Source organism: Orycteropus afer, unplaced genomic scaffold (assembly GCF_000298275.1).
Source record: "Orycteropus afer afer isolate SDZICR_OR568_19922 unplaced genomic scaffold, OryAfe1.0 scaffold00177, whole genome shotgun sequence".
Classification (NCBI taxonomy): domain Eukaryota; kingdom Metazoa; phylum Chordata; class Mammalia; order Tubulidentata; family Orycteropodidae; genus Orycteropus; species Orycteropus afer.
The window spans coordinates 4,154,352-4,170,144 of record NW_006921764.1 but is presented as its reverse complement, the minus strand read 5'-3'; the positions used below and the strand labels follow the sequence as shown (position 1 = coordinate 4,170,144).

The window sequence follows — 15,793 nt, the reverse complement described above, 5'->3', positions numbered from 1 at the left end:
CTACTTCCGTAGTGATACTGCCTCGGAAACCCAAGGAGGGGTCGCTATGAGTCGGGGCCGACTCGACGGCACATAACAACAACAACAACAATGGCCCCCAGTAGGAAAAAAACCATTAGATAAAAACACCTGAATTAGAATGGTGAATGTGTGGGCCTGTAAAATATGTATTTCTAGAATGGCAGAAGCTAGAAGGAGCAAGTTTAGAAGGAGTATTTAGGAAGATTTGAAACTAGTAGAAATGAAATGAAGGGAGCCCTGGTAGTGCAGTGGGTAAGCACTTGCTTGCTAATTAAAAGTTCAGTGGTTCAAACCTGCCGGCTGCTCCGTGTGAGAAAAATATGGTAGTCTGCTTCCATAAAGATTTCAGCCTTAGAAACTCTATGGGGGTAATTCTAGCTAATCCTGTCCTGTAGGATCCGAAGATGAGTTGGAATCAACTTGACAGCAAGGGATTTGGTTTAGAAATCAAATACATTAACCACTTCAAGTAGATTTAGACTTTATGAAAGGGATTCCAAGAATGAGTGAATGAATAGGTTTCTAAACCTAAAAAAAGATCTCTGTCCATGTCAAAGAGAGAAATTAATCCCTGTAAGGTTCTGACAATTGCCTGGTTCATTAAAGAGCAGAATATTTTCTCGAAGCTTTTGTATTGTGAACTACAGAAGACAGATCAGTGTTCCCTATTAATAAGGTGAATTCTCCTTCTAGTTACCTCATCAGCTGAGTGGCTGGTGTTTGTGGGCTGCAGTACTTTATTTCAGAGGAAATGCTCTGAAGCAACAAAAACATGGACTTACTTGTCTGTGTTCATGTCTGTGTGCCAAATGAAATGAACTGAAATTGGAGCTGAGGTCAGAATTTCTTACAGGATCCAAAAGCATGGGCACAAATTCATACTTGGAAATAAATGGGTGTGAATTTTTCATGTTATGGATTATATTTAGTGGGTTTATTTCCTTCTGTAAAAAACAAATGAAAAAACATTGGCAAAACTACTGAATTATGATTATGCTTACACAAACTAAAATATCATGTATATTTAACTTTGACATGTAATACAGTGATATCATAAATTATTTTGGGCAGCCAAATAAATATGTGCTGGTTATATGTCCCTAAATAAATTTAAGCAAATGTTTAATAATCTTACCGTGATAAACTAATATTTGGGGCTAGATCCTGAAAAGTGAATTAGGTGTTTGGAAAGTTTATACATTTTTTTTTCTTGTATGTGTGGTGGGTGAAAATTATTTACTTCATTAAAATGACTTATTTCATTTCATACCATAAGTATGGTAAATACTTATTCAGAACTAAAATAATTCCAAAAGTGTTTTTATTACACACTTGAAGAAGTTTGCTCACAAGGTAGATGATGTGTGTGGCTGACATGGAATGTAATCTATACATAAATATCATGGGACATTCAATTTATTTTCTAAAATAATGATACCTTTTGAACTTTTGGGAATGCTCAAGTATTCTAAAACTGTTTTTATATTACTCACATTCTATGTGATTGTTATTTATTAAACATTTTTACCATCTATACAGAAAATAAACATCACATGACCATTATACTTTAAGAATTCACATTCTAAACCAATAATGTTTTTCAGCTTGACACTGTATCATTTATTTAACAAGCTATGGGGTCCTATAGAGAATCCTAATGTTTAGATCAGTACCCTTTGAAAATCAATTCATTATCAAGAGTATTCTTAATCTTTGGTAGCAGTAGACCCCCACCTTCTTCCTTGCTAAAATCGTGTGTATGTGTGTAGCTTAATTATTTTTAAAACCACCTTCAAAATCCGATCTGTATACATTTCACATTAGAGAAGTTATATATTGACAGTATCTTCTGATGATTTTCCAGTGTTGTACATCTAGTGAGTTTTTCTTTTTCTTTTAGGAATTGATGCCAACATAAAGGATAGCTTAGGTAGAACTGTCTTAGACATTCTGAAAGAACATCCATCTCAGAAATCTCTTCAGATTGCAACACTCCTACAAGGTAAACGATACCGAATGATGGATGAGTTTTCCTTAAAGTCAAGATTAAATTAAAACTGTAATAAAATTTTCTTTTGGCTTTTGAGTTAATGTTTACTTTTGAATATGGTTCAGCTTTTAAACTAAATGACAGTACATTTAATGTTTTATTTATGTTTTTCAATTTTTTCTTAATACTCAGTGTTAAGAAAAAAAGCTAAAGTATTATTTCACTTACTAGATATGAAGTCTTTTTTAAAATTCTTATGGTAAATATGCAGTTATGAACTTAACCTTAAAACTAAAAATAGTGATGATTATGTGTATTACCTTGTATTTGAATGATACTTTAAGAATTTTCAGGGCTTTTGTTATTTTGTCTGATTTATATAATAGCTGTGAGGTACATATGTCAGATGTCATTTCTCTCCTTTTTATCATATGGAGGAAGTTGAAGCTCCAGGAGATGATGACTTTTTCAAAGTTACATCCCATCCAGAAGCAGAGCTGTTACATAAATGCTAATTTAGCAATAAAACCCAAAATTGTATTTAGCTGAAAGAATGCATATTATTTCCTCTCCAACTTCTTAATCCAGTAGTAGTACAAGGTGACTCAATCTTGCCAACCTTTGTTTTTGGAAAGGATCATTTAAGGACTTCTGTACTAGCTACAGTCAGTGGGCCTGTTGAAGGTGTGACGCCATCTAGGTACTGCTTTCTATCTGCAGAATTGCACACATCCCTGTTGGATCTCAAACTTAATGAAAAATCTAGATGCCAATGCTGTCCCCTTCTCGTTTGGTGATTAGGCCTGCCATGTAGCATGGTCCCTTAAAAGCCCTGTGTGATCTTTCTTTCCTGTTGTTGCTTAGTGCCTATCCTGCTCCTGGTGTTGATCCCCTCTGTCCTTGCAGTCTGGCCACATGTGCAATGGAGGAAGGAGGCAGGACAGGTTTCATGGGGTATCAGCTGGGAAGCAGAAGAACAGCCTTGTTCTGCTGGGAGAGAAATGAATTAAAACTAAATCAGGCAGATGGAGGAGTAAACACTGGCCAAAGAGGGGGGAAGAGAGGTAGATGCACTATAGGAGGTCATTATGTGCTCTCTTTATTCAATTCTAAAACCTCTCACGGGTTGTGCAGGCCCCTACAATTTCTTATCAGTAAAGAAGTTAATGGCAAGTAAATTGCATGGAGAGAGGACTTAAAGGAGAAATGAAAGCATGGCTCTTCATTTTAATTCAAATTAAAGTGAAGTTGAATGAATCGACTAAAAAATACTCACATTTTATTATGTTTTAGACTTTTGCCTCTAGCTGAAAACTTAAAAAAACAACAACCCCAGAACAAAAAAACAAAAAAAAAACAAAACCAGATTTGTGCACGATATGTCTTTTGGGAGAAGCCAAATAAATGTCACCCATTAGAAAGGGGGCATGAAATATTTTTAAAGGATACTGTATGAGTTCAACTTAGATGAAATATTATCTAGGCGTAACATGCTCTCTGAAATAGTCAAGATTCATAAGGCATGCCCTTTAGTGATAGGGTGTATGAAATGTCTTTGAAGTTTTAAAATTACTGGAAATTTGTGAATGTGAACACACTGTCTACATTTCTTGTATTCCTGGTTTGAAGGCACTGTTACATTTCAGATCTCATAGGCAAGTTTATTACTGAAATATAGGTGATGTCTAGTAGATGAAATTACTATTTGTGTCTTGGAGGAGGAGCTCAACTTAGGTAATTATTCATGGGAGAAAAATGTTAAGGACAGAATCTCAAAGATTGTTTTCTTTTCTGAGTAGAAATTGCCCTTTGCAAGGAACTATTTGGATGGAGGAGGATGTACTTGGTTGGCATGACAGCACTACTTTCTTAACGGATTTTAAGGGGAAAGTTCCTTTTGAATAAAGCAATCCACGTAAAAGATCTGTGTTGTTGTTGTTATGTTCCCTCAAGTCGTCCCCAACTCATAGCGACCTTATGTGCAACAGAACCTGTGCCCCTGTGGGAAGGGATGTATTGATTTAACCTTTTAGATGGAGGCTATACACCAGTCACTTCTGGGCTAAATGCTTTTGGCAGGTAGCAGATGTGTTTTGTTTGTATCACATTGTGTTTCCATAAAAACTGAGTTAGTTGTTGACATTTAAAACTCTAGGATTTGAGTGAAAAATCTAGATTTTTAGCTTCTTAAGTAATATTGGCTTTCCTTTTACTTCATTGCCAGACTGTCTGGGGCACTACTCTTTACCTTGATCTGCACCCCTTTGTAGCCTATGGCCTTGAGTCTCAATAGCAGTTAACACTTGTCCTTGCATTTAGATGCTGTTCCTTGTGACTGAGTTAGGAGAAAAGGGACATGTTTTCTCATTCTGTGTTTTAACTGATACTCTGCCACTTACTAACTGTATGAACACAGATGAGTTACTAATCCTCCTTCTTCAGTTAAGTCATCTTCAAAACTAGTGGGATAGTAATAGTACCTGTGTCATAATGCTGTGAGGACTGAATGAGTTAATTGATGTCAAATGCTTAGAACAGTGAGTGTCTGGTGCACGTCAAGGATATTTAAGTCTTAACTGCTTTTATTGTTATTAATGTGGCTTTATCAAAATTGGAAAAATGAAAATAGACTGAGTATGGCATGTTATTTCCAGAATCATGGGTGAGAATAGTACTTCTTTGTGGAAATAAGGTATAGTGTGAAATTATGTTTATGTTGCAAGATTATGACACCATTATCAAATAAATTTACTCCACTTCATCCCTTTATCTTGTCTTTGTTGTAGTTATCTGAGTTTGATATTCTTACTTTAGAGATCAAGTCTATTCACAGTATCTCTTGAATAGACTTTCAAAAAAGTTTAAAAGAACAATCAAAAAAGTTTAGAGAGTTTTTAATCTTCAGGTAGAAAGTATTTAAATTGACCAAGTAGGCTATTGTATTTTTTAGCAGGTAATTTTGTTTTTAAGGAAAGAATGTAACAAGTTTAGTTTTCAGGAAAAAAAGGGTTCACAAGTCTCTTCTAAAATACTTGGCTTCCGTTTTTAATGAAAAACTTTAAATTAGTAGCTCATCATGAAGGTCTTTCAAAACTTAGGATTAATTTAGAGAATAAGAAAATAAGTGGGGAAAAAAAAAATGACTACCAGAAGTAAAACGTAAGTTATTGTTTTTAAAATGAATGCATTCAAGCCTATAATTTCAAAAATGTATATTCACAGAATATTTAGAAGGCATAGGCAGATCAACAGTCTTTGAAGACCATGTGCAGGAAGAAGCAACACAAGAAACAGTCATTTCATCTCCTGTTGAGTCTCCTTCCCAAAAGACCAAAAGTGAGTAGCTAATTACAAAGCCCTTGAAGTGATGGTAGACCTTTCTATGTAACTTTGTCCTGTACATACTGTTCCAGTTACCTAATGCTGCTCTGACAAGTGTATACCACAAATGGGATGTTTTAACAAACAGGAGTTTATTCTTACAATTTGGAAGCTGTAAGTCCAAGTTCAAAGTGCCAGGCTCTAGAGGCTGGGTGAAAGCCCCTCAACCTTGGGTTGCAGCTCTGCCTCCTGTTTCTGGCCCACTGAAGCTGGAGGCTTTTCTTCATTCAGACAGCTACTGGCTGCTGAGACTGACAAACCCAAGGTTCACAAGTAAAAAGGCACAGTCCTGATGTTACCAAACGACAGGGCAGGCCTTTAATTAAAATCTCTTGAAAGTCCCAGGGTCAGCAGAGCATGGCAGGCTGCTGAACAACAACACGGCTACACGCAGGGTTCAAACATGCCATAGGCTAGAGACCATTCCCAAAGCTGTTGCTTATATACGGGAAGCAGACCACATACCCATAGCAGCTACACAGCTGCTCCAGTACGTTCCACCGTGGAGTTAATTACCAGTCTCACCATGGGGAATAACTCCATCCAGCTGCCCAGCCACCCAACCAGACCCAGCCAAGTTAACACACAAACTTAATTACCACACATACAAAAAAGGCTAATATGAAAAATTCAAGTGTAATAAGTTAGAGCCTATACTCTGTATTTTATCCATTCATTCAGTCAATGTTTATTAACTCCTGCTATTTGTCAGGCCCTATTCTTGGCATCAAGGAGCTCTGGTGATGTAGCGGGTAAGGCATTTGGCTGCTAACCAAAATGCTGGCATTTCAAACCCACCAGCTGCTCTGAGGAGGAAGATGAGGAAATGTATTTCCATAAAGACTTATAGCTTTGGAAACCCAACAGGGATTGCTATGAGTCAGAATCAACTTGACTGTAGTGGGTTTGGTTTTTGGTATTCTTGGCCCCTTTTGTTCAGCAGTGAACAAAACAGAGCAGTCCCTGTGGTCATGAAGTCTATATGAAAGTGGGTATTTCACAGTAGATTTTTTTTTTTTTCTAAAATGCATTTTTTTTTTTTTTTGCAAAAGCCATTAATTTTTATTCAGAAATGACACTTCAATGGGATGGGGAAAATTTTAGTACTAAAATCATATATAAGATGATACATTCAGAATTATTTTAAGAGATTGTTGTTGTTGTTGTTAAGTGCCGTCGAGTCGTTTCCGACTCATAGCGACCCCATGCACAGCAGAACGAAACACTGCCCGATCCCGCACCAGCCCCACAATCCCTGCTATACTCGAGCCCATCATCGCAGCCACTGTATCAATCCATCTCGTTGAAGGCCTCCCCCTCTTTCGTCGACCCTCCACCCTACCAAGCATGACATCCTTCTCCAGGGAATGGTCCCTTCTTACAACATGACCAAAATAGGTGAGACGAAGTCTGGCCATTCTTGCTTCCAAGGAGCATTCTGGCTGCACTTCCTCCAGGACAGATCTGTTAGTTCTTTTAGCAGTCCATGGTACTTTCAGCATTCTTCGCCAGCACCACAACTCAAAAGCATCAACTCTTCTTCGGTCTTCCCTATTCATTGTCCAGCTCTCACATGCATACAAGGTGATTGGAAATATCATGGCTTGTGTCAGGCGCACCTTAGTCCTCAAGGAGATATCCTTGCTCCTCAGCACTTGAAACAGTTCCTTCGCAGTTGACTTTCCCAATGCTACACGACGTCTAATGTCCTGACTGCTGCTTCCGTTGGCATCGATTGTAGAACCAAGCAACGTGAATTCCTTGACAACCTCTATCTTCTCTCCATTGATTGTGATGCTGCTCATTGGTCCAGTTGTGAGGATTTTTGTTTTCTTTATGTTGAGATGTAATCCATACTGCAGACTGTATTCTTCAACCTTCATCAGTAGGTGCCTTAAGTCATCCTCACTTTCAGCAAGCAAAGTTGTATCGTCTGCATATCTCAGGTTGTTAATGATTCTTCCTCCAATCCTGATACCACGTTTTTCTTCATATAGTCCAGCTTTTAAGAGATTACAATTTTTTAAATAAAGTGAATTTTCATCAACATAAAAATAGGTTTTTTTTAAAATATATTCACACCAGGGACTATTATGTAGCCATAATATTGAGTTAATTCTTAATGTTGACAAGAGAAATTTCCACAAGGGATTTTAAAGTGAGAAGAGCAAGACAAAGAAAAGTATTTATGATCTAAATCTATTTTTTAAAAATTTTTTTATTGTTATTTGGGTGAAATTTTACAGTGCCAATTCATTTTCCATACAGCAGCTCGTGTACATTTTGTCTCATGACATTGACTGCAAGTGCCCACAATGTAACAGCTGTCTTCCCACTTCCTCCCCACAGTTACTTCCTCTCTTGTGTCTTTCCCTCCCATGCACTCTCACCACCTGAGCTGTCTTCCTTTGCAAACGCTGCTCTTCTGTTCTCATGATTGAATGCTCCAAGGAGTGTACCTCTCTGATGTAAATGTTCACCCTGTGTGCCTCTATTGTTTGGCTGGAAGCCATAGGAGTGAGTTCAGTCACAGACCTGAAAGGTGACTAGGGGCCATAGTCTCAGGGGTCTCACCAGGCTCTATCAGACCAGCAAACCAGGTCTTTTTCTTTTTTTTATGATTTTAACTTTCATTCCACATTATTCTCCCACTCTCTCCAGGATCTCCTGCACTGATCCCCCTCCGAGTGATTGACAGTAATAGCTGAACACCATCTAGTTCTTCTGGTCTCATAGTCATACAGGCTGAGGATCACATGGTCTGCCAGTCCCTTGGACTATCTGTTTCCATGTGTCTTTGGTTTTCTTCATTCTTCTTTGCTCTAGATGAGGAAAGACCCATCGTTACAGCTAGATGGCCACTTGCAAGCTTTTAAGATCCCAGTTGCTACTCACCAAAGTAGAATCTAGAACAATACTTTTGTGGAGTAAATTATGCCAGTTGAGCTTGATGTCCCCTGTGACCATGGTCCCAAGCCCACATGCCCAACTACTTGCTCCCTCCATGTAGCTGGCTGTGGCCAAGAAGTCACCACAACCTTGTCCCTTGTGAGCTCTACTATATACCTGGATATTCTTACAGCACATACAAATACACATGTAGAAACATTGTCTGCTAACCCTCCATATGGTCCCAGGCACAATACCTCCTGACTAGACATACTTGATCATTCAGCCTGTCCACCCATCTATCCACCTGTGGATCAATGCTTGCCATCACTGACAATGCAGTTCTGTACCTGCAAAAGGGTTCATCTTTGTTGTCTGTACCTCCCAGGTACCTCTCTATATCTTCCTCTTCCTCAGTGCCACTTGTTGATCATACACATCTAAAGTGTGACTAATTTAGACTAGAAATATAAAAATCTGGATTATGGCTGATATAATATATTTTTTCACAATCAATTATAGGTATAAAGTATCATTCTGAGATTGTTTAGAAAAATGCATATTTGATGTAATCTACAAATTATTTGTATTTTGACAAATCATGCATATTACTTAGCTATTCCTTCTGTGTTCTTTTCCTGTAGATCATATATTTATATAATTATTTAAATAAATTCTACTATTATTTCTGCTTATTGAAGTTAGGAGGTAGACCCTTTGCACCATTTCAAATTTCTTAAATGAGTTGTTGAATGAGTTCTGCCAGTGAAGTAAAAGGCAAATCCTAAAATATATAAACTTTTAGGAATTGTAATTCTAGATAACTTATAAATGTTGCTTCAGCAAAACTTATTTCTATTTTTTAAAAAGAATCAAAGTAGGGAAAATTGAGACTTTCTCTTTTGTCTTTTAATATTATTCTAATTACCATTTAGTATCTTGCTTTCAGCTGACTACTTAATTTTGTTTGTCATATTTTGATAGCTTTTACCATACTAGTTACATTTTTATCACTTAACATTAACATGTAGCAATGGTCTCTCTTTAAAGTTGTGAAAAACTTTACTTTCTTTTTACAGGTGACACTGTGACTGGAGAATTATCAAAACTCTTGGATGAAATAAAACTCTGCCAAGAAAAGGATTATTCTTTTGAAGACTTATGTCACACAATATCAGACCACTACCTAGATAACTTGAGCAAGATTTCAGAGGAAGAACTTGGGAAAAATGGAAGTCAGAGTGTAGTAAGTAAGGGAGGGTGGGGTGGAATGAAGACCATGAATCTTGACTTTCTAAGTTCCGTCTATACACTAAAGAATCCTGAGATATGACCTATTGTGCTAGTCTCAGTTTTTGCTGGCATCAAATGCCAAGTTCTCTGCTGCTCCTCTCCTGATGTCTGTTGGGTTTTTTGATCAAAGGGATGCTTTGATGAATCACTTGTACTTTGTGATGATCTTGTCTCTATTGTTAGACTTTCTTGTAACATTTTTTGGATTATCTTCTTTTAGTTTTACTGGGCTTAAAAACCTTGATTCCCAAGAAAGAAGAACAACTTCCTTTCGTCCTTCTTACCCATTTTCTCTGGAAAATGAGTCTGATCTCATCTTGAGGACGAGAGAGCTGAGCCATGTGTGTGCGTCGTTCCCCAGTCATTTCCTGACTCATAGAAGAGAGAGCTTGTGGAGAACTTGACCTGCATATTTTTATGACCTTACATAAATCCTCAGGGCATTCTCTTCTATAAGCTTAGAATCTAAATCATGAGTTAGGGATCATTGCTTGTTTGGATTTTTATAGTAAAATAGTAGGGAGGGAAACTATAGAGAATCAGTTAAAAATTATAATTTATAAACATCTTGATGGCGAGTCAATTCTGACTTATAGCTTCCCCATAGGACACAGTAGAACTACCCTATGGAGTTTCCAAGGCTGTAAATCTTCATGGAAGCAGACTACCCCATTTTCCTGTGGAGCATCTGGTAGGTTTGAACCACTGGCCTTTCATTTAGTAGCCAAATGCTTAACCACTGTGCCACTGGGCTCCTTTATGTCACTGCCTATGTAGAGAGTTTATAATATGTACTGGTATTAAAGGAAATACATTCCTATAATAGGAAACCTTTATGTACATTTAGATTTGTTTGTTAAAGAAATATTGTACTTTATTCAAAAGCCAATAAAATAGATGACTATGATAATTATGCCATATTATTTATGAAAACAAAGAAAAAATATGCTAAGTTTAGTTACCATCTAGTATGAGAAAGTTTTCTTTATGTAGTTATTTAAAGTCAGTGGTGACACTATTTCCTCAGGATAGCATAGCATTTGCTAGTCCAGTCCGAAGGCTAGTCTTGCCTCATGTGCCTACAATTTTTTTGGGGGGGCTGTACCATCTTCCATAAAATATCACATTATTGTTCCCTAAAAGAGGTCTTTGTGATTAATTATGAATATTTATACATGCACTGAAGTTAAATACTTGGAGGTTTTATCAAATGAAGTATTTATGTTAATGAAATATATATGTTGTTGTTGTTGTTAAGTGCCGTCCAGTCGTTTCCGACTCATAGCGACCCCATGCACAGCAGAACAAAACACTGCCTGATCCCGCGCCAGCCCCACAATCCCTGCTATACTTGAGCCCATCATCGCAGCCACTGTATCAATCCATCTCGTTGAAGGCCTCCCCCACTTTCGTCGACCCTCCACCCTACCAAGCATGACATCCTTCTCCAGGGAATGGTCCCTTCTGACAACATGACCAAAATAGGTGAGATGAAGTCTGGCCATTCTTGCTTCCAAGGAGCATTCTGGCTGCACTTCCTCCAGGACAGATCTGTTAGTTCTTTTAGCAGTCCACGGTACTTTCAGCATTCTTCGCCAGCACCACAACTCAAAAGCATCAACTCTTCTTCGGTCTTCCTTATTCATTGTCCAGCTCTCACATGCATACCAGGCGACTGGAAATATCATGGCTTGTGTCAGGCGCACCTTAGTCCTCAAGGAGATATCCTTGCTCCTCAGCACTTGAAACAGTTCCTTCGCAGTTGACTTTCCCAATGCTACACGTCGTCTAATGTCCTGACTGCTGCTTCCGTTGGCATCAATTGTAGAACCAAGCAACGTGAATTCCTTGACAACCTCAATCTTCTCTCCATTGATTGTGATGCTGCTCATTGGTCCAGTTGTGAGGATTTTTGTTTTCTTTATATTGAGATGTAATCCATACTGCAGACTGTATTCTTCAACCTTCATCAGTAGGTGCCTTAAGTCATCCTCACTTTCAGCAAGCAAAGTTGTATCGTCTGCATATCTCAGGTTGTTAATGATTCTTCCTCCAATCCTGATGCCACGTTTTTCTTCATATAGTCCAGCTTCTCGGATTATTTACTCAGCATATAGATTGAATAAGTGTGGAGAAAGGATACAACCCTGACACACTCCCTTCTTGATTTTAAACCATGTAGTGTCCCCTTGTTCTGTTCGAACGACAGCCTCCTGGTCAAGGTACAGATTCCTCATGAGGACGATCAAGTGCTCGGGAATTCCCATTCTTCTCAATGTTATCCATAATTTGTCATGATCCACACAATCAAATGCCTTTGCATAGTCAATAAAACACAAGTAAACATCTTTCTGGTATTCTCTGCCTTGAGCCAAGATCCATCTGACAACAGCTATGATATTCCTTGTTCCACGTCCTCTTCTGAATCCAGCTTGAACCTCTGGAAGTTCTCTGTCAATAGACTGCTGCAAACGTTTCTGAATTATCTTCAGTAAGATCTTACTTGTGTGCGATATTAATGATAATGTTCTATAATTTCTATATTCTGTGGGATCACCTTTCTTTGGAATGGGCACAAATATGGATCTCTTCCAGTCAGTTGGCCAGGTAGCTGTCTTCCAAATCTCTTGGCATAACTGAGTGAGTGCCTCCAATGGTGCATCTGTTTGTTGAAATATCTCAATCGGTATGCCATCAATTCCCAGAGCCTTGTTCTTTGGCAGTTCTTTCAGTGCAGCTTTGACTTCTTCCTTCATTACCATTGGTTCTAGATCATATGCCACTTCCTGAAATTGATGAAGAACAATCAGTTCTTTTTGGTACAGTGACTCTGTGTATTCCTGCCATCTTCTCTTGATGTTTCCTGCATCATTCAATAGTTTGCCCATAGAATCTCTCACTTTTGCAACTCGAGGCTTCAATTTTTTCTTCAGTTCTTTCAGTTTGAGAAATGCCGAGTGTGTTCTTCCTTTTTGGTTTTCAGACTCCAGGTCTTTGCACATTTCATTATAGTAATTGGCTTTGTCTACTCGAGCTGCTCTTTGAAATCTTCTGTTCAGCTCTTTTACCTTTTCATTTCTTCCATTTGCTTTAGCTATTCTCCTCTCATATATATATATATAGTAGTAACTTTAATGTCGATGGAACTCTGGTGGCACAGTGATTAAGGCATTTGGCTGCTAACAAAAAGGTAGGTGGTTTGAACTCACTAGCTGCTCTGTGGGAGAAAGATGAGGCAGTCTGCTTCTGTAAAGATTTACAGCCTTGGACCCTAATGTGCAGTTCTGCCCTGTCCTGTAGGATTGCTGTGAGTTAGAATCAACTCGATGGCAGTAAGTGGGTTAACTTTAATGTCAGGACCAAATTCTTTCCTTAAAATTGAAAACAGGTATCTGCTCTCTCCAAATTACAAACCTATTATATTTTTGATATTTCCTTGAAAGTTGCTTAGAAATTAAAATGTATGTGCTCTGCATAAACAACACCTGGGGTATAGGTTTTTAGGTTTACCCCTAAAGATTTCTTAACACACAATGCAGCTAAATCTGAATCCTAGGTCCTATGAACAATATAGATAGGATGAAGAATTTTGTTTTTCTTTTTCCTGGACTCAAGAATAATCCTCATTAAAATTTGATGATAACATCCTCCCAGGTTCTTTCTCCCTCCTGCTTCCCACCCCTCCCCGTGCCCTTTTCCAGGCTCCGTGCTCCCATTGACTTCAATGTGTCATCCAGACCTCCCTCAACCATCAAAATAACTCTTCTTTCTAAATTATTTCTCCCCTCTATCCCAGTCAGAACTTCTTTCCCTCTGTGCACCTGCTCTAAACCAGGAGTTGAGAGGAAAATGATTTCTAATTAATCAAACCAGAATGTGAATAACTGTATATGTTTTATCTGTTTATCTCTGATGCAGTTATACTTTTATAAGAAGATCAGTGACCCAGACGATTTGATGGGTGGGGTTTCAGTGGTGGAACTACCCCATACTAATAGTAACTGTGAGGAGCCCTGGTCGTACCACTGGTTAGTGCTCGGCTGCTAACCTAGAGGTCAGAGGTTAGAACCCCCCAGCAGTTCAGTGGGAGAAGATGTGGCAGTCTGCATCTGTGAAGATTGACAGCCTTGCAAACCCTGTAGGCAGTCACCAGGCCTTTCTTCCAAGGTTCCTCAGGGTGGATTCAAACTGCCAACCTTTTGGTTAATAGCCAAGTGCTTGACCAAATACTAACCATAGCTAGCACCTATTCAGTGCTTTATATGTGTAAAGCATTGCCCTAAACTCTGTTTATTGTTATCTAATGTACTCCTGGTATGAGGGTTATACAGTATTATTATACTATCTAGCCACAGGTGAGGAACAAGCTCTGAGAGATTAGGTCACTTGCCCCAGTCTCAGAAGTAGTCCTGGTCAAGAGAGGTTTCAAACCTAAAGATACAGATTCCAGTGCCTGAGCTTCTCAACATGGCACCTTTCCACTCCTGTGCTCTGTCAGGGCACTCCACTGGGATCATTTATCCCTGCAGCCAGCTTTCTAAAACTGGCAGCTTCTGGCCCTTGACGTCTACACCTGTAATGCAAAAAGAAAAACAAACAAACAAAAAAACCGTAACGACTGCCGTGGGGTCAGATCCAACTCATAGCAACCCCTCCTTGGGTTTCCAAGGCAGTATCTCTATGGAAGTACATTGCCCAACCTTCCTTCCAAGGAGTGGCTGGTGGGTTTGAACCACCAGCCTTCTGGTTAGCAGTCAGGTGCCTTAGGCACTATGCTGCCAGAGTTCCTGTCTACACCTGTAGACTCTCTAAAAGGTTTAATTTTCTACACCAGGCATTTCTAATCTTTTCTTATTGTATTTGAGATCTTTGCCCACAAATTGTTTACTAATGGCATCATTAGTAACAATTTTTCAGCAAATATCCCAAATGTTTTATTTATAAATTATGTATATCTACTACTATTCAGAATGTAAATAATCTCAATTATAAGATATGTACTGGAAGAGAAATTCAAAGTAGTTATGGTAAAGCATCAATGTAAAATAGAAGGTCTGCTATTTTTCTGGTCCTTTTTCTCTTGTGCACCCCGAGGTCGGCACACTCTGTTTGGAGACCATGGTTCTAGCTTCTAGTTTTGGGGAAGTACTGGAGGGTTTTTGAGAAGGTAATAGAATTTGGGGAAAAGATGGTCAAATGTTATTTTATTTTTTTGTGGGGGGTACTGTTTTGGGTAACAAAAGAAACATTAATGCTCATAAGTTGAATTTAAATCCTTGAAATTTGAGCTCATCCTCTCTCATAAACAACCATTCTTTATTTCTCATGACAAATCTTTATATTTGTGTTCTTTGAAAATATTGTCAAATAAAACATTGAAAGTTACATGAATCTGAAAAGCAGAAGGTATGTATGAGTAAGAGCAAGTAATTCTATTTGTCTGGAACAATAGAGTTTATGAGGAGAGAGATGAGAAATGAGATTGGAAAGGTAGGTTGAGGTCAGGTCATGGATGATTTTCAATGTCAGGCTAAGAATTTTGATACTTAATTTTAGAAAATGATGAAAATTTAAAGGATTTTGGGAAGATACTGTTGGAACTTTCCTTAGAGAAGATTAATCTCATAGAAACTTATTCTGAAACATTTGAAAAGCAATCTACAGCCTGTGTTTTATTTGGATTCATTCTGAATTTTGTTGAATATTTGTTTCCATTCATCAAAAAGGAGCCTCAGTGGATCAGTGGTTAAAGGACTCATCTGCTAACTGAAAGGTCTATGGTTCAAACTCACCAGCCACTCTGAAAGAGAAAGATGTGGCAATCTGCTTCTGTAAACATTTACAGCTTTGGAAATCCCATTGGCAGTTCTTCTTTGTCCTTTAGGATTGCTGTGAATTGGAATCAACTTGATGGCAGTGGGTTTGGTGATGCATCAAAAATGTTTTTCCAGAGTACCTTTATGAATTATGCTCTCAAGTTATGCAAAAAATTTAAACGGATACTCATAGATCACCTAATATAGATGGTGGTTACCAAGTCATAAGGTATAGGATTTATAATAGCAACTCGAGACTCGATTCTCATCTTCAAGGAGTTCATAACTCTTGTCCCAGGGAACCTTCAATCAGTGTGCTGACAAGAATAACTTATAAAAATAATAGATATAAGAACTGACGTTTATTAGGTGCTTCCTATTTGCTATTCTCATGTTTTGCATG

At 38.2% G+C, this 15,793-nt stretch overlaps 1 protein-coding gene across 1 annotated transcript in view; it reads left to right on the top strand.

The window, feature by feature from the left end:
* Positions 1-15,793, top strand: part of ANKS1B (ankyrin repeat and sterile alpha motif domain containing 1B) — a 1,816,017-nt gene that overhangs the window by 379,940 nt on the left and 1,420,284 nt on the right. Inside the window, exons 6-8 of the mRNA XM_042781827.1 lie at positions 1,922-2,023; positions 5,234-5,347; positions 9,361-9,527. Coding sequence (XP_042637761.1) covers positions 1,922-2,023; positions 5,234-5,347; positions 9,361-9,527 — 383 coding nt within the window. The remainder of the gene's footprint in view (positions 1-1,921; positions 2,024-5,233; positions 5,348-9,360; positions 9,528-15,793) is intronic.